Source organism: Thermobia domestica, chromosome 7 (genome assembly GCF_964235325.1).
Source record: "Thermobia domestica chromosome 7, izTheDome1.hap1.1, whole genome shotgun sequence".
Taxonomy (NCBI): domain Eukaryota; kingdom Metazoa; phylum Arthropoda; class Insecta; order Zygentoma; family Lepismatidae; genus Thermobia; species Thermobia domestica.
Genome location: NC_137460.1, coordinates 85,778,201 through 85,804,938, shown reverse-complemented (window position 1 = coordinate 85,804,938; position 26,738 = coordinate 85,778,201). Strand labels below are relative to the sequence as shown.

The window sequence follows — 26,738 nt, the reverse complement described above, 5'->3', positions numbered from 1 at the left end:
TGTGTCTAAATTTCATCAACAACATGGGAAGATCTTTACATATTTGTTTTATTTTATTTATTTATTTATTTATTTTATTTTATTTTTTAAGTTCGGACAGCCTATGCCGCATTTACAAAGTGAATGAACGCAACATGCCAGCACCAAATAGGAACATACTGTTGTTGATACCGCAGATTTCAGAAGTAACGCGAACTCCGATAGCGGTCATTCACTCCAGAAGCACCTTTCAGCGTTCCAGCCAGTGATGCCAGTTTTGTAACAGTGAATTTCCCGTCCGAAGCCATGAAATTTCCCGATTAGACGCAAAATTTCCCGCCAACTAAAATAGATACAGTTTATAACACCTAGTGATAAATAATTTCGAAAAATATCTTTTCAGAGGGCCTATAACGTGCAGTTGAACTCATTCTCGTAACGTAGAAGCCACTATTTACAATTATGCATGATAATATCACAAAGATGCTGGCACAATATTCAAGAACACTGTGAACTTTTTTTTTTTTTTTTTTTTTAACGAACATCATGTTTTCCTTTATGGTTTGGAAGGGAATGTGTTCGGCAAAGAAACACAATACAATTTTCTGGTCTTAACAAGATTTTTGTTTTGCTGCACATTACTTGTTCCTTGCTAAGAAAAGAAAAAAAGCTGTAGCAATAGACAAGGTATTTTGCTATTGCATTACATTAACTAGATGCTTAAAGTTTTTTGTGTGATACTGAAGCTCACTTTTACTACAAAAGAGCTCGATGTTACGGGTCTTATACCTAGCTTTGGTATCGATTCCCGATTCCTGCTTTTTCCTATCATATGTACCGGATGGATTTGATATTTCCTTTCATTATCGAAACATAGCAGTGACACCAGTGTGCGTGCCAAAACACAAAACCACAGACAACTGTACCCAATTTGTTTCGGAAACAATAAACCAATCTCACATGTGCGAGAGGAAGGATAGCACAATGGAAAGATCAGGTATTTACTCACGGTCAGTTCGCAGCACGAGTCCATAGTACCAGACCCTTTTTGTTTCATTTTGTCTTTACTACTCGCTTGTGCTGGCTATATGCCTGCTTAGTTGGTCAACATTGAGATAAGTCAGTGAAGGAATTGTTCATGTGAGAGAGAGAAGAAGAGTAAAAGAAGAAAAATGAATGAATGATAAAACATACCAGAAAAGTTGAGAATGTCAGAATTTCCCGTTTTCAGCCTATTTTAAAGAAAAATTCCCGCATTCCCGGCAGTGCTCAGAATTTCCCGTTTTGCGGGAAATTTCCCACCAACTGGCATCACTGGTTCCAGCCAGAAGTGTTCCTGTGCGCTCGTATTTGGACTTTCGGAATGGTCCTTATGTTACCGTTCGACTGAGTGGATCAGGAAAAAATAGGAATGTTCCCTGTTAGAACAAGGAGAATCTAGAATATCATCAGCATGTTTTTTCTACTCGCTCCCTCCTAGGAAGAGGATCGAGCTGGCAGTAATTCTGGTATACTGTTTCGTTTGCTTTCCTATTCCAAGGATGGAAACTTAGCTATAATTTCCGTATTTGTAAAGTTATTTCAGTGTCGTAACAGTATACAATTTCAGACAAAAATAAGTAGCAAGTTTTTCATAGTAATAACATTGAACACCTGCTACTGTGAGACTGTATGTTCCGAAGTGCATTATTTATATGTTAAAATATCGTTTTCGCATGACTATGTTAATACGCTATTTTTAAATTTGAATAATATACCAACAGAGAATAAGAATATATTCAATAGGATATTCTAACAAACAAATTTAATATAGGTTTGCATTGATTCAAAATAAAGTTTCTTATTGGCTGTTAATTTGAGCTATGGGAATGTATTATTATTATTATTATTATTATTATTATTATTATTATTATTATTATTATTATTATTATTATTATTATTATTATTATTATTATTATTATTATTGAGATTTTATTTCTGTTTAAACGGTAGAAAAATTTAGATGGTAGTTGTCTCGTGCCTGAAAGAGCAAAGATATCTTCAGTCTCTGAAGTGTGTCATTAAATATACAGGAATGCCTATCAATGATAATTAGAGGGAAGTAAAGATGTTCCCGGCGCTCCTTCTAATTCGAACACTTGTTTTTAATGTAGTATAGAATACTTTAGATTCAGCAAATTTCCAGCTCTAGCCTCTAGCCTTCTCGTTGAATTTGCACTTTGATGCAGTTTGATGTGTTGAAAAAGAATTGTGCAATCGTCTTCATCATACCGTAGTTTAACTGCCTGACTAATTTTCAATACGGAAAACTTGTTGCTCAAACATACGATGGAGCTTCGGTTATGGTTGGTGAGGTAAGCTGCAGCCTCTTGTTTATTCAATATCTTACAAAAGAAAATTCATGATGTAAGTTACTGCAGAAAGAAAATAGATGACTTTGAAGAATATCTAAGATCATTGAGGGACAGCTTCGATTATATTTAGTAAAGAATTGAAAAACCTGAAGAGACACATTTTTTAAAAAGATCAAAGTAAATGAAGTGGGATTTGACCCTCTCCCCTAAAAAAATCGATACCAATGCCTATAGTTTGAAATGGTTAATACGCTGAAAGAAAAAAAAAGTACTAGATTTTCTGATATTGAAAAACGAGAGATACTTGTAATCAGGATCGGATCCAGGATTTTCTGAGGGGGGTGCACCAAATAACTGCCAGTACATTTGAATTAAATTTGAGTATTTTAAATGCATTTAGGCATCTGTGGTGTGAATGAGGAATTGCTCTGGAAATGTTAAGTGCCTAATCTCGATTAATCTTTTTCCTTCAACCTTCAAAAAATTGACTGAAACTATTGATTTTTGCAAAACTCGCTGCCAGTTTCTCACTTTAGGTAGTGTATATTTACAACGAAGGGGGGTGCACGCCCTAAATGCGGCCCTACTTGTAATATCAACAATCGGTGTAACAATCGTCAAAGTGTCACACCACGCCACTGATAATAAGCCGTTCATGGCATACAATGCCATATATTGAAAAAATAATGTATTAGTTTCAACTGTGTACTTGCATCAGCTGGCTGGAGACACTCCTTTGTATCAGTCGCCGTAAGTTGAGCTCGCATACTACATGACAATTCGTTCACACGGCTGTTATTGCTAAGACTGCAGCGATAAATCTGAGATGTATGCTGGGTGCTGAATCTCTTCGAAGCAAAAACAGTCACGTGGAATGGAGAGGTATCATGCAGTATGCAAGCTCAGCGGACAGCTGATTCAAATGACTGCCTCCAACGAACTGACACAGGTAGACAATTGAAACTAATACAATATTTCTTCCATAGATGACGCTATTTGCTAGGAACAGCTTACTACAAGTGGCGCGATATGTGAATGTCAGGCCGGAAACTTTTCGAAATACCCTTGAAATACTTTTGAACTTTGGGTCAATGCATGCTTTTATAATTTCACTTTGCGATAATTGATCACCTGCAATGATGCCAGTTTTTTGTGCTGTGCCTGATCACTGAACATGCGGATTCATTTTATTTCCTCAAACATTGTAAGAGACAACTATTAGGTACAAATTTTTTCACTCTTGCGCTATTGCTCTATTATTTACAATTCTTTCTGTTTCACCTTATTTGCTATTTTTTGCTTCATTTTTTTTTTTAAATTAGTCATTCTAAAGGTTTCATCATTAACCTTCATTTTAGTTTTGCAATTGATAGTTACAATTTTATTTCCTTTAGTTGATTCCAGTGAAGCGGGATGTACGAAGCAAGTGTTATATAAAACGGAAGTTCTGTAGGGTGGAAACAAAGGAAGTTCTCAGAACTCCTTAAGCTTTTTCAGGTATTTAAAACAACTGTTTCCTCAAAAGTGAGAAATACGATTTACCCTTGTTCAATAGTAAATTTCAGAAATTTCATATTAGTTTAGTTCATCTTCTAATATTGCTTTCAGTGGCAAACCATGTACTGCAGGCCCGTAGCCAGCCCAAAAATGTAAGGGGGGGGGGGCGATCCAACCATATTATAGTTCATCACCATATTATAGTTCATTTGTAAGCCTACCGTGAAAATTTTAGGGGGCGGGCCGATCCCCTAGAACTCCCCTGGATACGGGCCTGATGTACTGACAACGAAGTATTCGATATGTCAGTGATAAGTGTTTTGGAAAACAATTTCGAGCTTTAAGTGGTTAAAACTCACATTAAGTTAACCTGCAGATAAAGAGATTTCTTTTTTCAAATTTCATTATACTGCGCTACTGAATACAGTAAAGCCTTGATTATCCGCGAGTGCCGCGAAAAAATGGTTTAATCCTGCTGCAATCGCGCTCAACTATTCTTCATAACTAGTCGCTGCGGACCGACACTCCGCATGCAAATAAGTACTATATGTTCTAAAACACAAAAATAAATTCCACTGTAAAAATCAATATTTCCAACAATAGTGCACGTTTCGAAGTGCAACTTTATTCTGATAAGCAGAAGCCGATTGTTGTAAGGTATGAAAAACGGGAATTGGAAAAAGTGATTTGCGTGGTAGTAAATTACATTTATTATTCACTGCGGAGTGAGAGTTCGCAGGCGAGGTTAATTACGAACCTCAAAAATACCAATTTTAATCCAACCAACAATTGAGAAAATACAATAGGCCCTACAGTGCGAAGGTCGAAAAGTACTGACAGGTTTATTGTGCATCGTAATCATATAGGGCTTCTCAGAATTTGTGTATGAGTGGCAGACTCCTGCTCTTTTGTTTTGGCCATGGCTTTCACATTCTCTGATCACTGACCTTGACGACCCGAGCTATACAAACAATGATACACAAAATAATCAGGCTTTACTGTATTAACAAAATCGAAGGATGTAAGAGAGCTTGGCAGATAGAAGCAACACAGAGCGATTAAAAGGAAAATTGAAGAGTAACGTCTATTCGATCCTCCTCCTCTATGAGTGTGTAGCTGGCAACTGAGATAGTTTTGCACTCATCAAAGAATCCTTAAGTGGCAGTTGAAATAATTGTTCCGTACAGCTAGTTTTATAATTACTGAAAAAGAAAATTTGCCAGCCTAGAAATAATTTGTGATCTTACTTTAATATATCGCAACTTTCACTAGTGAAATGTTTTTGTTATATTTTTAATTTTTCAGAAAATAAATTTCGTATAGTAATGAATAAATCATACCTTTGTATTTATTAAATCTTTCTGAAAGCAAATTACGCGTTACATAAAGAAAAAGAAATCACTATTAAAGGGTTCTAATTGAAAGTTAGAAGAAATATCCCAATTTACATGCTCACAGAATCGTTATTTCCACTAGCTAGTACCCAGCATCTCCACCATGTGCAGTCGCCCCTTGTCGGTCTGAGAGCTCAGATAATGCGCTCACAGATAACGTAATTGGGGATGTCAGAGCCGACAAGTTGCGCCCAGGATTTTGTAAGCATTGAATTTAGCAGAATGTAAGGTACGGGATCTGACCTGGGTTGCATGTAAATAAAATCAGACGTATGTAAAAAGAGACAGATTGTGATGTCAAAGGGGTTGAAAGGGGTGAGAAGAGAGCAACTTTTGGGACAGGTTAACCTACTTGCACTTACTTGTAGATCTTGATGTTGCCTTCCTGATAATTCTTCCAGTGGACTGACGTCCGTCCATCTCTCTATCTGGTTGGCTGGTCATTCAAGCAGTTGAAAGTTAAAGGTTAGCGAAACCCGGACAGGAAAACCAACTTTATGAAGACCGCAAATTTAATCAAAGTTGAAGCTTCTTTTTAGTAAACAATTCATCATGGTCAACAGCTATGTAACGTTAGCTGAAATAAGATGCTCTTTAGGACAGAGTAAAGCTAATTTTATCGTAAGCTTGAGAATGAAGTTTGCGTTATACATCTTAATTCGTCTCTAATTCAATATCGACTGCCTCTTCCAAAAGTCTCTCGATCGTTTTGTTTAGCGTCCCTTCCGGGTTCATATCCTCGGTCATTAACTATGTTTTCCGTTTTGATGAAAAAGTGCGTGCTCGTAGATTAACTAAGGTGATTGTAGGAATGCGGACGGAGAAGCAATCTGTTGTTTTTATTAAGAAATTACAAGTGTAAGAAAGAAATGACAGACAGCAAGAAGACTTCCTAGTAGGAAAGGGAAATGAACTTTGAAAAAAAAATCGAAAAGTGAGACGCTTTTCACTGTAATGAGTCTCAAAATAAAATGTCCCATAGTTCAAAATAAAATGTTTTGTTATGTGTCTAAATACACATATCTTCACAGTATTACAATCTATCAACATTCAAATATATTACCGGTAAAAATAAATTTAAAAAAGCACGTTCACGAACATCAGGGGGAAAATATATTCGTATACAGTTACTGAAATTTCATTTTACATTTGGAAATATTACGTATATTATATTACTGTAAACTGACATTCACACATCCAGCTATCGACAACCCGATTCCTTCAGATTTTTGACTTGGCTTTCAGAGCAGATTTTCAAATATACCGCGTTCGCGCGCCACTGTTTTCTTTCACTGAATTAAAATTGAGTTTTTCTTTTTAAATTAAAATTCTGAAGACGTATTTTATTTAGTTAAATTAAAATTCTGTAAAACTACTTTATTCAGCTGAACTACAATTCTGTATACCACTAAAATTTCATTTACTTTTCACTTAGTGTTTAACTTCTATATTAAAATACAATTTTATACTCCAGAAGAAAATGTTTGCTTGAAGATAAAAAGTAGCTTAGATCTTGTGCTGTACCTTCTTGCATTTTTTTCTTAATAGTAAAACGATTTTAGAGCGTAAGAAGTGGTGGTTCTTGAGGGAAGTCACATTGGTAAAAGTTAAATTTTATAGCCACAAATTAAGAGGCCCCATCACAGCGAAATTAAAATACTGCTAATTTTACAGTAACTATGTGATATCTTCAAATAGATAAAAGATAATCGAAATGTGGAACAAGAGCACTCTTGACAATATTATTTTACATGAGATACCATTATTACGACTCACTTATCTGCTTTTGATTTCCAGCCATTTAGAAAATCAGCATTTATTTTTGGGTTTCTAAATGGCTGCAAACGGAAAGTAGATAAGTGAGTCGTGATAACGGTACCTCATGCAAAATAATATTGTCTATGGCGGTCTTGTTCCACATTTCGATTATCTTTTATCTATTTGAAGATATCACATAATTAATGTAAAATTAACAGTATTTTAATTTCGCAGTGATTAGGCCTCTTAAGAGAAGAAAACTTACTTAACGTACTAATGTATATGACAATTATACATTTAAGTTTTTCTTCCCTTAACTTGTAACGATATTTTTTTAAAACCGATATGACTCGCTTCAAGAGCCGCCAATGAATGTAAGAATTATTTTCCTAGAAACGACAAAAATAGTATTATGGATATTACCTGTAGTTACGGACGCTTACAACACTAGTAAGAGGATCAAAAGTTTTATAGTACACAATGGCATCAACAGTAATAGTCACACTGTCGCTAGTAAGCACCTGTTCTCAACAAAAACATAAATATAATCAGCAATCAAAAACAACGGATTGAGAAGCACCACATAGGGTTACATAAAAATAAAGAAACAGTTCTAAGTGTACAATCATAAGAACCATTTGCTTCCAGCACAAAACTTAAAAGAATAAATAAATAAAAATATACAGTACATTCAAATCACTGAATAAAGCTATAACAATATGACATAAAATATCTACAGGTTTTAATTCTAGTAGCGAGTTTTTGAGCATGGAAGTTGCCACATTTATTTTAACATATAGATTCACATTTAAAAGGAATATAACAACTTGATTCACTCATAATACAATCTAGTGGAATCGACTGTTTGGGATAGAAATTTCCACTGATATAACATTAGGCATCCAGTTCAAACCCTGTCGGGTATGTAAGAAAAGAAATGATATAAATTTTGCTAAAGACAGTAAAGAGGATCACGCAATTCCATGTAGGGATATAGATAGCCACCGTTACCCGTGAAAACATCAACCGGATTGACTCCACTACCTAACTCGACCGAGATAAATGGCAGTAAGAAAAGCTATACATCCTTGATTATAGACAACCAACCTTTCTTTGCTACTCTACAGGTTACATATAACCTAGGGAATATTACAGATTTAAAACAGGATATGGAAAACCACCGTTAAAGTTACCGCTCCCATATAGATATTAACGGATGGAATCATTCAACGAATTCGACAAGTTATTTTAGTTCAAGATTTATCGTGTGGAACAACGGACAAATGGATGAACTAACATTACAATCTTCGTTAAGCCCTCCTAGTGTGATTGTAAAAAACTAATGTAGAGTAATAAGAATGTCTGTCATATTATTAATTTAACAATAAAACGGAACTTATCATTATACCTGTATATTTATTCTGTAAAAATTTTCAAGAATTCATCTGTTCCTCCTATCGGCAGAAATGTAAGTAGAAACATTTAACGGCGAAAGCTCATATAGCCAATAGCTAGAGACGAAACTTTTTCACAACAATTTTGATATTTTGTAGCACTAATTATCACAATTTTCGCATTTATGTCGCGTTATTTTTTTTAAATGCAGCACGTTTTTTTTTTGTTTGTTTTTTTTAAATATGGAACTTTTAAATAGTATATTTTTGGTAACAAGATGTATACCTAATACAAAAATGAGGATATACCTTGATTAGGTGCACATTCTAACCAAAGTATGCACTGAAATATAGAAATTAATGCAAAAATTTAAACACCTCCTCTAACGTCATCCTTAATATGAGGCAGATATTACCAATTCTTCTTTTAAGTTTGTTCTCCTGTCAGTAACAATCATATTATACTTGGAAAAGTATCTCTCGGTATCAACACACTAGACTGGCAACAATATTGAACGTAACGAGCTGACAGCAAAAGACCTGTGGTTAACTTTAAAACTGTTTAACAGTGATACAATGTCAACTTCCTTATCCTCACTGTCGAGAACTTCAGTAACCTTACTTTTAAAATTCACGGTAAGCGACCAACAGATAATGAACATTTTCACCACGAAACACAATCAAAGATTTAAACAACAATTCAGTTTTGTTGATGTCTACATCCTTATGAAGTGAAACAGTTTCTGGATCAAATAACTCGCAGAGCTTTTTCGTAAATGCAATGTTTTTTAAGTTAAATAATATTGGAAATGCTCTTTTTGGACATTATTAGCAAGAATTAACAAAAATTCCACTTTTTCATTTTCATTCGCATTTATCGCAAATAATGCCGAATTTCGCAAAAATTCGCGATAATTTAAATGTGATTTCTGGCTTTGAAACAAAAAGTTTGAGGATTCCTGAAACATGCACGCATTTTTTTAAAACACACAGCCATAATCCTTAACCTATCGAGGATGTTTGATATGATTTGTTTGATACTTCGCTGAGCGTAAGTTTCCACCAATAATGAATCCGCAGGTCTGGAGCTTTTCAGAAAAATAGAACGTACAATCAGTCATATTGGGCCTATGGGGGAAAGATGAGCGGATATTTGTTTAAAGAAGTCGTATATCTTGCAGAAATAATACACGTGGGTAACTGCACTGTCATATCCACTTTCTGTCGGAAAATGTTCTAATGCACAGGCATCCCAGCAGGACATTGAAAAAATATAGGACAGTTTGGTTTATACAATGGAATATTATGCTCGGAAGCACAGAAAAAAAATATAAATGTATTGTAACAAAAGGCCACTCTTCACCCCAATAGGCAACTGGAAACAAGATTTAGATTAATACAGAATAAGAGTATATATAACCCTTCAAAAATTTTTAAACTTACACGGAATGTACTTAAACCTGAACCCACAAAGTGGGGGTGATGTATATATTTTCTGAAAGCTTGGGTCAAGGTAAGATCAAAACCGGTTACCAAAATTGGGGAGGTCTCAAGTATTCCTCTTGAGGGCAGCACGTTACTCATTTTTATTAACACCTTTAAGCGTGTTTTAAAGTCTGTTGCAACCCCGAAAAAGCTGAAACGGTGGATAAATGTGAAAACAGAAAAACATGTCTTTCATCATTTCAAAAGTATAACGTATCAAAGTACAATAAATTGTCCCAGGGCCCCAGGGTCATCCATAAGCAGATGCTTTATTGCTTTCTGAAGCCGAATATTTCCCTCTGAGATTAATATTCTATCTTGACGAACTTCAACACACATATTTTCCTCTACTCCTTTTTTGGCACTCACTTCTGCCTTTTCTGCTGTGATCTTATGTTCACTTTCTTGCTGTTCTAAGTTTTGTTTTTCCTCTGTCCATATCTTTATGATATTTCTTATGTGCTTCTTTGTAGTAGGGGCTACATTAACATTTTTTTAGTGATATTAACTTCATTTACATTTTTACCCACTGCGTCTTTAATTATCGTAGCCCATTGATGGTTTCTTCATTCAGTCCTTGTCCCTTGCATGGCATCATGTTCTTATTTGTCGAGAAACCACATTCAACAGATGCCTGTCCGTGTGAAAATATTAACACTGCTTTCACAAGTTTAGTAAGTGTTGGATACTTTGGTTTCCTTGTATTATCTTCCAGCAGCATTATTTTGTTCCAATACAGTCAACACTACAATGAATTAAAAAGGTCATTGTTTATGCTCTGATCACTTATATACGTAAATTCGCTACTCGTCTACGGCTTTGTCACTTTGCTGACTGGTCAACACTTTGCTGACTGCTAATCGTTTCTAAGATGACAATATCTTATCTTGCTCTTCTTTCGCATGTCTAACAGCAGGATACAAAATCTGGCTATGTTTCAAAATCCAGTTGTTTAGCGGCAGCGTTTGTTGAAGGTAACTTGTTACTATTATGAAAAATTTCTTTGCATTTAATGTGAATAACATTTGTTGCACTTCATCGACTTCTTTCGATGCCAACCGTGCGCCTTCACCGACATCAATTTTGTTATCTGGCAGTAGATTTTTTGCTTCTTTCACTTTTATATTCAGATCAGATTTTTTTTTTTTTTTTGTACAGATCAAATACTACAACTCTTGCCATTATTCTTTGAAGTAGCTCAACTAATTCACCATGCAAAATTTGGATAAGTGGTTCGTGTTTTTGCATAATCACAAGGAATTTATCAAATAAAGTGCATGTAAGTATGCAAATGTAACACGAAATCTCAAGTTCTGACAGATTCTCTTGTAGCGTTCTGAGTGTAATGAAATTTGATTTTGCTTGGGAAGGAAATTAAAGAAATATTCTGTCAGTGCTGGCCACAGAGAGAGAATTCTAGAGCAACCAGGATTTTCATAATTTTTCTACATTCCATGACTTTTCCAGGGCGTTCCTTCAATACACTTTTATTTCCGGATTTTCCAGGAGGCGCGAGAACCCTACATATTAACTACAGCAATATTGGAAAGCATTGAAGTAAGTCGGTGAATACCAACACATCTCAACGCCTAGCCAATACTGCTGCACACACTACTGAAGGAAAATGCTAACACAACTTGCGTTATAAGAAACTGCAGCATGGCAAGGTTCCTTAGCTAAGCTTCACTGGGGAAGAATAAGCACATAGGAAACAAAGAAAGAAAAGAAAAATAAAAGAGTAGACATGAGAGGATAGGAAAAAGCAAATAAAAAAATAATAGAAAAGATTAGTGATCAGTTTCTCAGAAAAAATGCTGAGACACTTTTAGCATATTGCTAATATGAAACCAATTTAAATCATCACTGGAACTGCCCTTGGCTTGTATTTTTAATAACTCAATGACTGAAAAATGTAGGAAATAAAGGACAAGATTGAAATATAGGACATATATAGGATAAATATACACAAATTTCGAAAATATAGGGAAAAAATAGGAAAATAGGACGGCTGGGAGCCCTGAATGCATGTTGTTACCGAACATCTCGTATATCAAAATTACAGTGCACAGGCGATTTATACTTTAAATTGCACATCTTTCTCATCACTACCAACACTTTGTTTTATGTTCACTTGAAGACAAGGTCGCGGTGGCTCACTGGTAGAGCATTCATCTCTGGTGCTTGGGGTCCTTGATTCGATTCCAGCTCACGCCAAGTGAGCTTTGTGGTGGACAAATACCGTGTACGTGGATTCCCTCGGAGTCCTTCCGTTTCCTCCCACTTTCTTCATTCCATCATTTCATTCATTTCTCATCATCACCGTTTCCTTCAGTCTATCCGCATAATCGTGGGACGTAAAACTTAAAAATTTCTTTTTATGGCAAGGTTCGTTATATTACATTTGTATTCGAAGTTTTGTGAAGAAATTTAATTAACAACGTAGTTTCTTCAGCAGATTAGGATTGTTGGTAGCATACATTCCCATTAACCTTATTAAAGGCTACACAAAACTATCAGAATAGAATAGGTGCTTTGATTAGCATACACTTAAACTCAACGATTTTTCATACAAACTGACAGTACTAACATCTACATGTCAAAGTAGAGGTACACTCTGCCATAAAATAAACAATTTGCTTTAATTTCTACTAGGATTTCGTTTTAATCTTTAGATCTTCTGCAGATTAGTGTTGTAAAATTTCCGGAAATTTTGAACAGGTTGGTAAAAAACAGTTTTTTTTAGGTTTCTTTCCGGAAAAATTGTTTTACTAGTAATGGAGCAGTTTTTTTTTTCGAACGTGTGAAAAATATAAATTGAGAAATTCCAATATTGTGAATATTTAAAAAATAAGCATTCGAAAATAAAACTGTTGTAATTATTCTTGAAAATTAATAGTCGGAACTCATTTCCTTTATGTGCCTTTTAGTCGTTTACTCCTGGTTGTGCATTAATTACAGAACTTTTACAATTGCATACACATCTAACACCATGAAGCGTTTCTGTTGCAACAAATAGGACTCTTGAATAAAACTGAGTTCTTAATGTGCTCTTTAATCTGGTGAAATTTTGTTAATTTTAACCAAATTACTTCTTAATCGAAAGAGCAGTAAGCAAATTTCACTAATACTCATGCACTAAGACATATAATCACCAGGGCCCGGATCTTGTTGACCTAAAATTTTCTAAAAAGTGACCTATGAAATGACACTAAAATTCCTCTAAAATGACCCTAAAATTCACAAAAATTGACCCTAAAATTTGTTTTTTTAAACATTCATTTCATTAAACATTGTCATTTTTGAATATCTATTAGATTTTAATTACCATTTCTGACTCATTCTCAAAAGTTTTGTTTCAGTTAGTTGCAGTCTATGGATCAGTCCATTGTACGGCATTGTACGTACTGAAAGCGTCAATTCACTCCCGATTTGTAACTAGGAAACACACTTAAACAATAGAAGTTCGCAAGTGTAGACTGTATACATGAGAATAATAGATAAAAAAAACGTTTAAAATCTTTGTACGTCTTCTAATCCATTGTTAGTTATTCACGTAGTCACATCCTATGTGGTCAATGATCTAAAACCATCTGTTTGGCCACCGACCAACCCCTACCCCTAGTCAACCAGCTACAGCTTAGTGTTCATTAGCTTCTTAGAAATGCAGTTTTCCACCCCAATAATCAGGAACCAGGAAGAGATAACTTCATATTTTTCAAATCCGTAAACAGTGCTCATTTTAAGATTTCCTTATGTAGAAGAAAAAGACTAAAAAGACCATAAGTGACCTGAAAGTTACCTTACAATATTAAAAAATGACCTGAAACTTCAGAACGTCAAAAAGTGACCAAAAGTTGACCCTAAAACAATATACTTTTAGAACCTTGAGTTGAAGGATAACGTTTTTATTTGAAGTTGCCTTGTCCTATGCGTAACAGAAAAAAGTTGACTTGTCAACAATATCCGGGCCCTGATAATCACTATCTAATATTCTTATATTCTACTATACATACAAAATTTTGTATGTAAACAAATACCTGTTTTCTAGTGCGACAAATTATCTACATATATAAAAATGAAAGTGACTATATTTGTAACTTAACAACTTTTGAACCTCTAGACTGTTCTCGATAAAAAATTTCAACATAGATGAGATTCGGACCTGGAATGGATTTTACCATTTCACTTTGAAAATGCAACTTGGAGGAAGGAAGTGCGTTTGAAAATTACCGATCTTACTGTCGAACTCGTAGTTTTCGAAGTTGAGATGAGATGAACAGTGACATTTCAGATGAAGCTTAAATTCAAATTCAGCAAGGGCAAGGGGAGGGGAGATACATAAAATGATCAAAAAAGACCGATATTAGTGTCAAATCCGTAGTTTTCGTGGTTGCTGAGATGACAAGGAACTCTTCCGATGCTGTTTAAATAAATAAATAAAAAAAAATCAGAGGAGATATATAAAAATGATTGAAAATAGCCGATATCTGTCGAATCCATAGTTTTCGGGGTCGCTGAGGTGAACTGTGACACTTTCGACACAGTTTAAATCCAAAATATCCCCACAAACAGGCGGGAGATTATATATGTATCCATGTCAGTTATATATATAAATGATGCACAATAATCGATATTAATGTGAATCCGTAGTTTCCAGGGCCGCTGAGATGAATACTGACATTTACAATGCAGTTTAAATGAAAATTCAACGGCGAAACTTTAGGGGAGGTAGGAGGTGATACATAAAAAATGATCGAAAATGACTGATATTAGTGTCGAATCCAAAGTTGTCGGGGTCGCTGAATTGAACAGTGACAATTCTAATGCCGTTTAAATTCAAATTCATCCATTCAACTTGAGGGCGGAGAGACATATAAATATGATGGAAAATGACCGATATTGGTGTCAAATCCATAGGTTTTGGGGTCGCTGAAGTGAATAGTAACACTTCCGATACCGTTTAAATCAGAATTCATCCTCGTAACTTGGGGGTAGGGAGACGGGACATATATATATATATATATATATATATATATATATATATATATATATATATATATATATATATATATATATAAATGATCGAAAATGACCGATTTTAGTGTCGAACCCATAGTTTTGGGGGTCCTCAGATAAACATTAACACTTCCGATGCAGTTTAAATCCAAATTCAGCGCCACAACTTGGAGGAGAGAGAAGGGGTGGATATATAAAGATAATCGAAAATGGGCGATATTAGAATCGAATCCATAGTTTTTGGGGTGGCTGAGATGAACAGTGACACTTCCGATGCCGTTTGAATCCAAATTCAGTCCCCATTAGTTACTCCTAAAGGGGGAGAGTGACATGTAAAAGTAATTGAAAATGACTGATACTAGTGTCGAATTCGCAGTTTTTGGGGTCCCTAAGTTCCTTGGTGCCAGTTTTGGTGCCCTTTATACCCAAAATGAAACGTATTCTCCTCGTTCAAAGAACGGGTATTCTGCTAGTCTTTAATAATAACGAACGGAAATTTCACATGTTAAATTCTTTAAATATATTTGTCACTGTTCAAATTTACGCACTTGTGCGGTATGTGTGTGTGTATCTAAATAAGATAATCTCTCTTTTTGAATTGTTCGAAAAATATAATTGCAAATAATAAAGAGGGATTTTTATCAGAAATCAGAAAACTAAAAAATAAAATTAAAAGCTGTTGCTTTGAGTATTTTTCCTGCTAGCGAAATACGTTGTATATATGCTGTAGACACGTTACAGCAAATACGCGTAAGTTTAGTATCAGGCGAAGAAATAGTTTTTAAAAAATATTTTCCGGATTTTGCCAATATTTCCGAACAAAAAACTTTTTCTAATGGGTTCAAAATTTCCGGAAATTTTACACAGCACGAGGAAGATACGTATCTCCATAAAATATATATTTGATTTTAATATACTGGTATTAACTAAAATGATTCTGGCCATGTTATTTTAACACATCCCTACCATAAAAGAGTAACTTTAAAAGATCACTTACGATAATTTAAATGCGTTATATTAACTAATCTAACTTGGATTATATTTTAGGAACTTTTGTAGCCATAACTCCATTCTATCACTGTGCTAACTTTAAAGGAGTGGTACAAATATATTTGTTGCCACAAAATTTCCCTATTCTAATACAAGAAACCTAACTACTCAATGATCCTAACCGTAAACTAGTAAATATAAAATAGTTTTTATTTTAAAAGCATAATGTAGTAAAATAATAGAAAATTTTAATTTTTCCGTTTTTTTCCAAGCTCGGGAAAAAACGGTAAAAACTGTTGTTTTTTTTTACCCAAAATTTCCGTTTTTTTCCCAGGCCTTTACAATACTACTGCAGATATGAAATGGTAACAAGAAGACTCACTTGCTGCGGTGGAACATCAAAGGTAACGGTTCGAAGGTCAAGTTTGACGAAGTTATCAATACAAGGCAAAATGAAGAAAATACCAGGTCCTCGAGCCCCTCCCGGTCGCAAGCGACCTAATCGAAATACAACAGCTCTTTCATACTCTTGTACAACCTACGAAAGAATATACAATTAATGAAATCAAACACGGAACATGCAAACACCACCTCTCAACTAGACAATACTTTTTTTTTTTTTTTGAAAGGTACAGTTCTTTTGAGCAAATATTCTGACAAGAGTATTTGTTCGCGATAACAGTAAGTGTAAACGCTCAAATATCAATATTAGGTTGGAGCACATGCCCCTATTTACCCAGTTTATTTTCTAGGCAGATATAATACTCAAAATAATTCAATCAAATTCAAAACAGGAATATTCAAATATTGTTTAGAGATAAGTTGAATAATCAGAGAACAATTCGTACTGCTAATTGTTATGTTGTCTCTTTCGTTGTTAAGAGCGTCCAAATAATGAAACACTCTCAACAATGACAGAAACATAATATCAAAATATCAAAACACTGCACTAGTTATCCTCTTATTATCTACTTAACTTGCCTTTGACCAAAGTTTGAATATTTATATCTCTTGAACTTGATTGAATTATTTTGAATATTGTAGGTATTTACAAAACACACTGGAAAGATAGGATGCATGTGTTGCCATCTATTGGTTATTAATGCTTCTCTAAATTCACCTTAAAGACATTTCCTAAAGACTAATAATATAAGTTTAGTATTCACCGTCGTATCCTAAAACAGACATTTTAACGATGGCTTTTCGTTTTCTCACCTGGAAAAAACACTAACTTTATATTGCTTACAAGAAGTACATTATTGATAAATTTAATTCACTGTAGAGATAACGATTATGGATATGCACTGAGGAATATGAATTATTTTCTTTTAATGATGCACACTGATGAAGGCGAAAAATCATCGCTGAAATGTCTACGTGATATTGGCTGAATATGAAGAAAAGCTTCTAAACTTCCAACGTCTTGTGATCGGGAAGCGCCAAGAACACTTATTTCTTCTGATAGATCGCAAACGCAGACCTAACTTCAATTTTATCTGCCGGAAAATTTCAGTGTAACAGTAAAGGAGGAAAAGTCAGTGATGATTCGTACCACCGGTGCGGAAAAACAGAGAGCTACAGTTACGTTGGCTGTCACGGCTAACGGGAAGAACTTCCGTTGTTTGTAGTTTTCAAGAGGTTCCAGGTACTATTCGTACGCAGAGCAAGAGATGGATGGACGATACCCTTGTTCTTGATTGGATCCAAAGAGTATGGGGAAAGTGGCCCGGGACTCTTCTTCGTCTACGTTCTGTGCTGGTACTCGGCAGTTTTCGCGCTTCACTTGGCTCAAAATGTTAAGGATCGAGTGCATCAGAGAAAGCCAGACATGGCCGTAATACCTGGGAGACTAAGAAGTATGTTACACCCGCTGGATATCTCTATAAATAAACCATTTAAAGCAGCTTTTGGCGCTGCTACAGAAACTGGCTAACTGTAGGGACCAGGGGAACTACAGCGGGAGGCCGTTTAAAGCGTGCATCGTTAGTGGACGTTTGCAACTGAATTTTGTCGGCATGAAAGATAGTTTCCGAAGATATTGTGCAGAGAAGTTTTAAAGTGACAGAAATATCGAATGCTCTTGATGGCACTGAAGACGATTGCATTGTGTCCCTAGTGAAAGTGAGAGTTTTTTTTTTTTTTTCATTTGATGAGTAAAAAGAACAGAAACGACTGCCTGCTAGTGATCTTGTGTGAGGTGAGGGTATAAGCTCGAATACGGTCACGTGTGTGTGTGTGTGCTTCTGGGAAAGCAATGATGTTTTCTTCAATATGTATCATTGGAACTAAGTGTTTGTAAAATGTTTACATCTTGTTTGAATTAACGAGAAGCAAGAAACTTACGATACTCTTTGAAGAGAATTTTTCCTGTTAGAAGATGAGTGTTCCATAGTATCGTAAGAAGGCACCTCCTCTCTTGAAATTTTTTGAATTATCCTGTCAAAACAGTAGTTTGTTGGACGCATGTTGAGACACAAATTTCTTAATAAAGTTCAGCATGTATTTAATCAGGAGTGCCCAAGAGAGGGTTTTGCGGTTTGGAATATGCCCATAAGAATTTGGAGGGGTAAATACAATAGCTTTTATATTTATATACATTTTCACATAACTGTGTTAAAAATGATGAATTCGAGTTAATCTGATAGGTATCTGACCAGGGGTATTACATACTGTACTCAGGAACGAATCAATGTGCGAATTAAGGGAAGGATTGCGGGATTTCTCCGCCTGGCAACTCTCTCTATACGTATAGATATACACACTGCCTTCATATGCAGACTGTTGAAATCCGTGTGTTATTGTTAACCTCCCTCCCGGCGGCTAAAAGTAAAGCAAGGCTTATGTAATGGCCTTAACTTTGATCAATCTTGCGGTCGCGAAGAAAGAGCTGATTTGAAAGGCTCGTGTAACAGTCCCACGCTTGAAATTAGAAGACAAAATCAGGGAAAATGTGGGAGCTTTTCAACGGCTTATACGGTATATAAGGTTAAGGATGACGTATTTTCTTTAGTAGTTGTTGTTCATTTGTTTCCGCTGAGTTCCAAAGTCGTGAGCTACATACATATGGAATACACAGTAGTTATATTTTTCATTGACTTACAAATATTATAATGAAAGATAGAATTGCAATTTTTGTATCAGTTTCTGAAAACAAGAATTTTAAAGAGCATATACATCAAAGATAAGTAAGAGTGGGAAATTTATTTACATGAAAATGAAGTGAAACTTACATGTCCATTGCTTTCTTTACCTAGCAGACGGTTTGTTTGGAACCTAAAGTATGAGTTTTAGATTGTTGCATTTAGGTTGAGTGCGGAAAAGATTAAATCATTAATTGACTCATTCATTACACACTAATGCGAATCTAATGGGTTGCTAGTCGTTATTTGTAATGAAAGTTGTCGTTAAAGTTGCGATCTAATAGTACAATGGAAGTATTGTGTCAGTACTTCATTGATTCCTACACGACGACAAAAGCCACTCACACGCATATTAAAGTTCATTTAGCATAGCAAATCGAGAGAAAGGAATTGGCAGACATGGATTCTCGAATAGCATAATAACACACTCATCTTTGGTTCGATACTTGACGAAAATAGTGTCAATCAGTTTTGCAATATATATCTGAAGAAGTAAAACAACCACCAATTAAACGTGAGTGAAACGAATAATGCAAATAACTGAATTCTCAGATTGTCACTGGTTAGGAAACCATTAATATACAATGTAACTTTACCACTTAAAGAAATAACTGTCACTTATAAAAATAACTGAAAATTAGATGGCGAAATTTAAAAAATGCATACCTTGAAGCAGACGAATAATGAAAATGGTATGGTCACCAACATAAATATAAAGGAGACTATTGTTGCTAGAGTTTCCGCGACACCCGATTTTTCGGTCTCTCCTGTAAATAAAAAGAATCTATGAAGCAAGGCACCAGTTATACGTACTTATATCAAGAATCTCCAAGCAGCTTAAATAAGACATAACAAATGAAGGGCATGGTTCATAGACGTGTAACACAGAATTTATGTTAAGCTTATAGTTCTGTTAAATGCTACATTACAAAATTCCAATTATCTTTCTAAGCTAGTTGTAGTGTATTTTTTATAAATAAATATATGTGGTATCGATATGATAAATAAAACAGTTTCGAAATATCAATAAATTATAAATGTAACATTCCAGTGAGTATAACACACGCTTAGTCCACTGAATATAAACCTCATGCTGTGCCGAAAGTGCAGTAAATCTTCATATCCAGCACGTACTTGTGTAACTTTTGATTCTGAGTGTATTTTTAAATTAAATGAACATATAAGTAATAAAATAAAATGAAATGAAATCTTTACGTTTTACGTCCCACGGTTATGTCGTCTAGGCTAAAGAAGACGGTGATGATGAGAAAAAATGAATAAAATGGTGGAATGAAGAAAGTGGGAGGAAATGGGAGAACCCCGGGAAAACCTACGCACATGATGTTTGTCCACCACAAAGCTCAATATATAAGTAAAATTGAAAATCACTTTTACTCCTCCAACTTCTTGTAGATCGTTAAAAAAATATATTTAACGTCTAATTGTCACTGAACTGTCAGCATTTTCAACGCTTAGGAAAAGAAATAGTAATTTGGTAGGGACAGGGAGTATGCAAATCAGATGTTTACACTCAATGAGTTTTTATTTTATTTTATTTTATTTATTTATTTATTTTATTTATTTATTTATTTATTGACAGTGAAAACTTGGTGTTTAATATAATTTTTAAACGATCTATAATTTGGAGTAGCAAAAGTGAGTACCTTTAAATTTATTGATAGATTGCTCTTTAAGTGCTTCATATTCCATAGTAAACATGTGGTCTGTTTATATTTTCCATTACACCTGGCGATTCCTAATGATCGTCCAAAACTTCGGCTGATCCTTAACAACAAATTAAACGTTGGTTGAAAAAATAAAATCGTTTAGGAGGTAAAGACGTACAAAAAATGTCATCGATATGCTGAAAAAGAGAAACAACCGCGTGCTATGATGTTTCGTTTCACATTTATACATGAAAAAAAAAAAAAGTTGAATATACCTTGACAAATTACATCGCATCAGGCATTATTCCGAACACGAGGGTTCGTAGTGTTGGCGGCCCTAACACTTCAGACTTTCTCTCGAAGCATTCCATGTCCACTGTTGTCAAGGCTTACCCTTCGGTCTAATTTGGACCCACCTTGAAATCAGAGCATACCAGAGAATTTTGTTGACAGCATGTCTGAGAATTATACCTTGTAGGGAATCCCTTGCATACGTGTTGCACATTTGTGAAATATTCATTCTTCGGTTGCGTATGTATGACTTCCTTTCCGTCGATATGGACTGTCACTCCATGTTTTCTCGAATTCGAAATAGCGCGTGTTGAAATTCAGCTTTTGGACACCCTTAGCTCTGAAATTATGCACTTTTTCCAACAGGTCCATATGAATTTTTTCTCTTATTCTGATGTAAGAAATCATCGGTTACAATTTGTCGGTATAAAATTTCACATCTCCAACTTAAGCGAATACTCTCATAAAGAATAAAGAATCAACAATATAAGAATTTTTCCTCTTTAAGAGACAAAGTTTTAAAAAGGTTGAAAAACGTTTTCGTTTAATTTCAATAAGGAGTTTATGTAGGAAACTTCTTACCTCCAACTTAACGAATACTCATACTTAAACAAATACTCATATTGAGGTTTTTCGTATAAAGAATCGAAAACTTTGAATATTATAGAAATTGTTCCCTGCCCCCACTAGAAGCGGAATTGTCGAAACATGTATTATCTTTTTTTTGTTTTAAATTAAAAGTTAAAATACCGAATTCCATACCTCTAAACTGAGTGAATACATTTAGCAGTTTCACAATTAAGAGGCGAAATTTGTAAGATAGAAATTGCCCCACTTTTTGTCATTTAAGAGCGGAATTTTCGGAAAATGCTGAAACAATTTTATCCTCCTAATGTGAGACGTTTCATTCTTGGAAAAAAATATTTAAAAGTTCCTTTCCCTTCTTTAGAATATGTATTTTTACAAAATCCTTTCATATCTCTTGTTTATATATATATATATATATATATATATATATATATATATATATATATATATATATATATGGAAAAAAGAGTTTTCGTCCAAATTTTGTTTCTACCTATGGTAGTATGGCCTTTATCTTAATGAGTGAGTCACTTTTATTGTTTTATATTCATATTAATATTTATTTGCCTGTTCATAGCTTACAATATGGGGATATTCCCCAATTAAGCTTTGCAGTTGTCATATATGAATACATTCTCTATATGTTATCAGTATTGTATCAGTGAATTCTATTTGCTGTAAACAGATCCTTGTGTTCGATTACATACATAATTCTGCGATATATATATATAAAGTAGGTAATGTCAATAATTTATTTTAAAAACATTTTTACATGAGGATCGTTTAGGCATATTAAACATTATTCTAATATTTTTTTCTCTCTATTCGGAGTGTATTAGCATTTATTCCCCAAAATATAACGCCATAGTATATTACTGAAAAAACTTTAGTATAAGGACATGACAGCTTTCTTGCACAAACTGCCTTGCAGTCTGCGGAATGCAAAGCACAGTGAACTCAGTTTAATATTAATGTATTCAACATGAGTATTCTATGTTAAATCTTCATTAACATATACCCTTAGAAATTTAACAGATTTTGATTGTCTTAATTCTGCTGAGTCTATAGTTATTGAAATAAGTTCATTTCTTTGGCCCGGAATCGAAATTTGACAATTCTAGTTTTTCCTAAATTCATAGTTCGTTTATTTATGTTTAGCCAACTAATAATTTTCGTTAACGTCTTTGTGATGAGCCTTCCTGCTTAGTCTACTGAGTCACCACTGACAAGAACATTTATATCATCAGCATATAATGTTGATTTTGACACAGACAAAAATTTTAACTAAATCATTAATGTATATAACAAACAAAAGAGGACCTAGTATTGACCCTTGGGGTACTCCTTTCCTCACTTGCAGTGTAGATGATTTGAACATTTCTCTTCTGCCATTTACCTCTTTATAGATGCCAACAGTTTGACTACGTTCCTAATAGTATAGACCTGAAAGGAAAAGATCTAAACCGTATCAACCCATAGTAATAGTTATGAACCTCCCAAATGCAATAACTAGTGCAATACTGATTATGGCATAGCACGCACACCAAGCATTACGTGGCGTCACCAGATGAAATGTGGACCATACGGTCGCCCAGAGCACTTCATAGGCTCTTGCCACATGAAATATTTACTTGACACAGACGTGAGGCGAATTGCAGGAGAGACAGATAAGAAAGAAGTTACATTCTTTTCAGTTTTCTTTAGTTATAATGTATTGAAATACTGATTAAATTTGCCAAGAAGTACAGTAGACTTTAACTAATCCGGCCTTCAGTAGTCCGGCCTCTCAATAAGACGGTTCCACATCTAGTCTCTGCCGCATGACGATCCAATAATTTGTCAACGGCTGTATTTGCTTATTTTTAACTGCGGAAAATACTGTACATACAGTACTGTTGTGGCTTCCGTTTATTGTTGCTTGTAAAGCGATTGCATGGTAATTCATACCATTGTTGAGCATCTTCATTGCTTCAACTGAAAATTTGGGACAGGTTTCATTGTGAGTGATTATATGCGGACAACCTCAAACACTCAGTTTTTCTATTTTTCCATGATAATGCATTTAACTTTATATCTAATAAAGTATAGTACTGTATATGTTAAACTAAATTTCAGACACTCTCAATTTCCGGCACTTTCGCTAACCCAGCACCCCTCTTTGCAAGGAATGGCCAGATTAGCGAGAGTCTAGTATACTAAATTAAACATCCTGGCGCTACAGCCATGAAAAGCTATGGCCATCCAGATGGCTCACGTTCAACCGGGTGATGAGTGGCCATTGTATCGGTTCCCAGCGCCATTATTTCTGGCTTTCTGTACGCAAGCTCGATACATCTTAATTGAGGTAGCTCCCAAACTACCTCATGATGCTGGATCAATGCCAGAAAATTTAGTGCTCCCAGGGAAACCTGGTATGATGAGGAAACCGCTCAGGATTGTAGCCTGTAGATGTATTTGTTGCTGTTCATCACTTAAATAGGGACAAGTGTTCCTGGTCCACTGCAGGAAAGCATCCCCAAAATATCACCTTTGCTGGGTGTTTCACTCTTTAGTGAATATATTTCGGGACATGTGCTGCCAGTCGCTCGATGAGTATGATGGACCAGAAAGTGGCTCTCAAAAGAGAACTAGTCTCCCTTTGTCCAATTTCTCTATTTTCTACCCTACTGGAGACGTTTATTCATTATGGCCTCTGTCAATATTGATCTTTGGGTTCTCGTCTTACGGTCAACCACCTTTCAACAAATGTCGACGTATATTTGAGTTGAACGTGAGTCTTGCACGACCAAGATATTTTTGAAGCTCAGTACGTCAATTTTACTTGCAGTAACAAGTAACAGCCATTCTCATCGGCCGTTGAACGTTTTTTACTGCAGAAGCGTTGTTTCATTTCCCACATGGAGAAACAGAATTGTTTCTTTCTTCAGCTTAAGAATGTTAGTTACAACACTTCAGTAATCATTGTCTAGGTTAGAGAAGCATTTTCGTTCAGTGTCACAATAGCTTGCCTCTCTCTTGAACCAATATCCATCTTGTATTGTGCATATAAAAAGTAACACAAATTAAGAAAGTGAGCCTTCATAAACAAAGTGAACGAAAACGCACCCCCAACCACATCTAACTTTACGACGTTCTAGAAACATTACTAAACTTTAAATTTTCTAAAAGAAGCAAAATAGTAACGAATAACAGTGTTGGAATCTGCAAGAATCCGATTATACTGCAAACTGAAGTTTGATTCCATCAATTTGCACAAGGCTGTATCTCTCACTAATTACTCTACAACATTAGTTTGATTTTAGATTTGATTTGAGTTTAGCGCCCCTTTCAGCAGCAAAGTTATATGAGACGAGGATCTACAGATTAACGTGGAATTCTAAATACTTGAGTTCCCGTCGAACATGGGTGTCCCACGTCCAAGGTACGTACGTAATCCACATATCCCCGTCATGACCAGTTCCAACCCCGTACTGAGAAAGGGGAGAGGTTTCCCCTCTGGACGTGGTCTGAATTGCATTAATTGTGGGAGTTCGTAGCTGGATGGGGAGATTCGAACTTGGGAAGTACGTAGAAACACGATATGTCTCGATGTCCTGTACTAGCTGTGGTACTAACCAACTGTTTGCAGGACAACAACCTACCGGCGGAGGTGAGACTTTGGCTATCCTCTGAAATGGGCGACTAACTCATGCCATTGGATCTGGGACAGTACGTGCTATCTCGCCACGGTTTCATCGAGGTAGGTAGTGATAACTGCCACCCCTACCGGCAAAGATGAGGCTTCAGCTATCCTCCGAAATGGATCCAGGAAATAAGACTACTAGAACGACATCACGTTTGAAACAGAAGTAGTAGTGTGTCAAGAGGGGCGGATCCACGCCCTACCGGGAGGGTGATGTAGGTACAGCTCTCAAAGAGTGTTTCGTGCGTGTTCTAAGTCCGGGATGGGATACCTGTGTCCTAACGCACAGTCGTACCTCAAGAGTACAAGAGGTAGTGAAGATTAAAGTCAGGATTAGAATTCACGGCCCTACAAGGCGAGCCGCCGCTCCTAAATGACCATTGTCTTTAAAGAGAGAGAGTCTACATCAGTCCTTGGTTCTAGTAATGTACGGTGTACCTTTACAGTAATTAGAGGAAGTCCCATATTGCTTAGACGATCCTACCGGGAAGGGAACGTCAATTTACTCTCTGCAGAGGGAATGAACGGTGACTGGGGAAAAGTGCCAATCTCAGGTAACGATTTCTGATCCCAGTAAAGGTGAGAAAGCTCTGCAGGATAAGGGGCTCGCTCAAACCCAAATGGTGATTTAACACGTACCATTGGATCCAGTAGCTCGATATGTATGCGGTACGTCTACGTGAAAGGCGGTAGCCAGTAAACGTATAGAGGTACTGTAGGCAGGGCTGGGAACGAACAAGCCTTGTCGGTCATGCCTGGCGCTCTCGGATTGTATTGGACTCTGTCGGGCTGTGGTCATAGCTTGGGAGTTGGTAGCTTATGTGAGCTTATCCCAGGAATTTGGGTAATGACGAGCATGGGTGGAAGGTGAGTTTGCCTTAATGCTCGGGCACATGCATGCTGAGCATGGGAGGACCTGACTCTTTGGCAGGAGCGCCTCGACCAGTAGGTTAATTGGTACGCACTCAGGACTTCGGTCTAGCTGCCCAGTGGGCGTTTCCCACTTCCTTAGATAATAGGTGTTACATTGCAATTGCAAGTCAAGGCAAAGGGATATACCTTGGCAGCCGGAAACATGGTCCACATCTGAGGAACTACGATCTGGATGCATTTAGCGGAGCAAGTGCAGAATTTATGCCAAACGGCCGCAGCACGTCTAGAAAGCGTGCGAAGTGTGAAAGTACATCACTAGATCCTAATGCTTGATTTCAGAAACTCCGCCATGGTCGACCCCAAACCCATATTAAGGAGGAGAGAATCAAGAACATATGTGCTAGCCACTGTCAAACGCTCCTTGCTTGAATTGATATAAGCAGAGTTTAAGAGAATCAAAACATCGCCTTCTATGCCCGACTCTTCCTCATAGAGTCCGCTTCGACATGCGACGGGCATAGACGTGATAATGGGATCCTCTACTGGACGAGACAAAAAGTCAGATATGGTTGCCAGCCTCCTAAACAGATGAATGATACGAACTATTTGACTTAGGAGTGTACCTGGAAC

At 35.8% G+C, this 26,738-nt stretch overlaps 1 protein-coding gene across 1 annotated transcript in view; it reads right to left on the bottom strand.

Moving 5' to 3' along the window:
• Positions 1-26,738, bottom strand: part of LOC145690260 (band 7 protein AGAP004871-like) — a 95,282-nt gene that overhangs the window by 37,489 nt on the left and 31,055 nt on the right. Inside the window, exons 3-5 of the mRNA XM_081764987.1 lie at positions 19,674-19,774; positions 16,250-16,405; positions 7,406-7,503 (exon numbers count right to left, since the gene is read on the bottom strand). Of these exons, the coding sequence (XP_081621113.1) occupies positions 7,406-7,503; positions 16,250-16,405; positions 19,674-19,774 (355 nt within the window). The remainder of the gene's footprint in view (positions 1-7,405; positions 7,504-16,249; positions 16,406-19,673; positions 19,775-26,738) is intronic.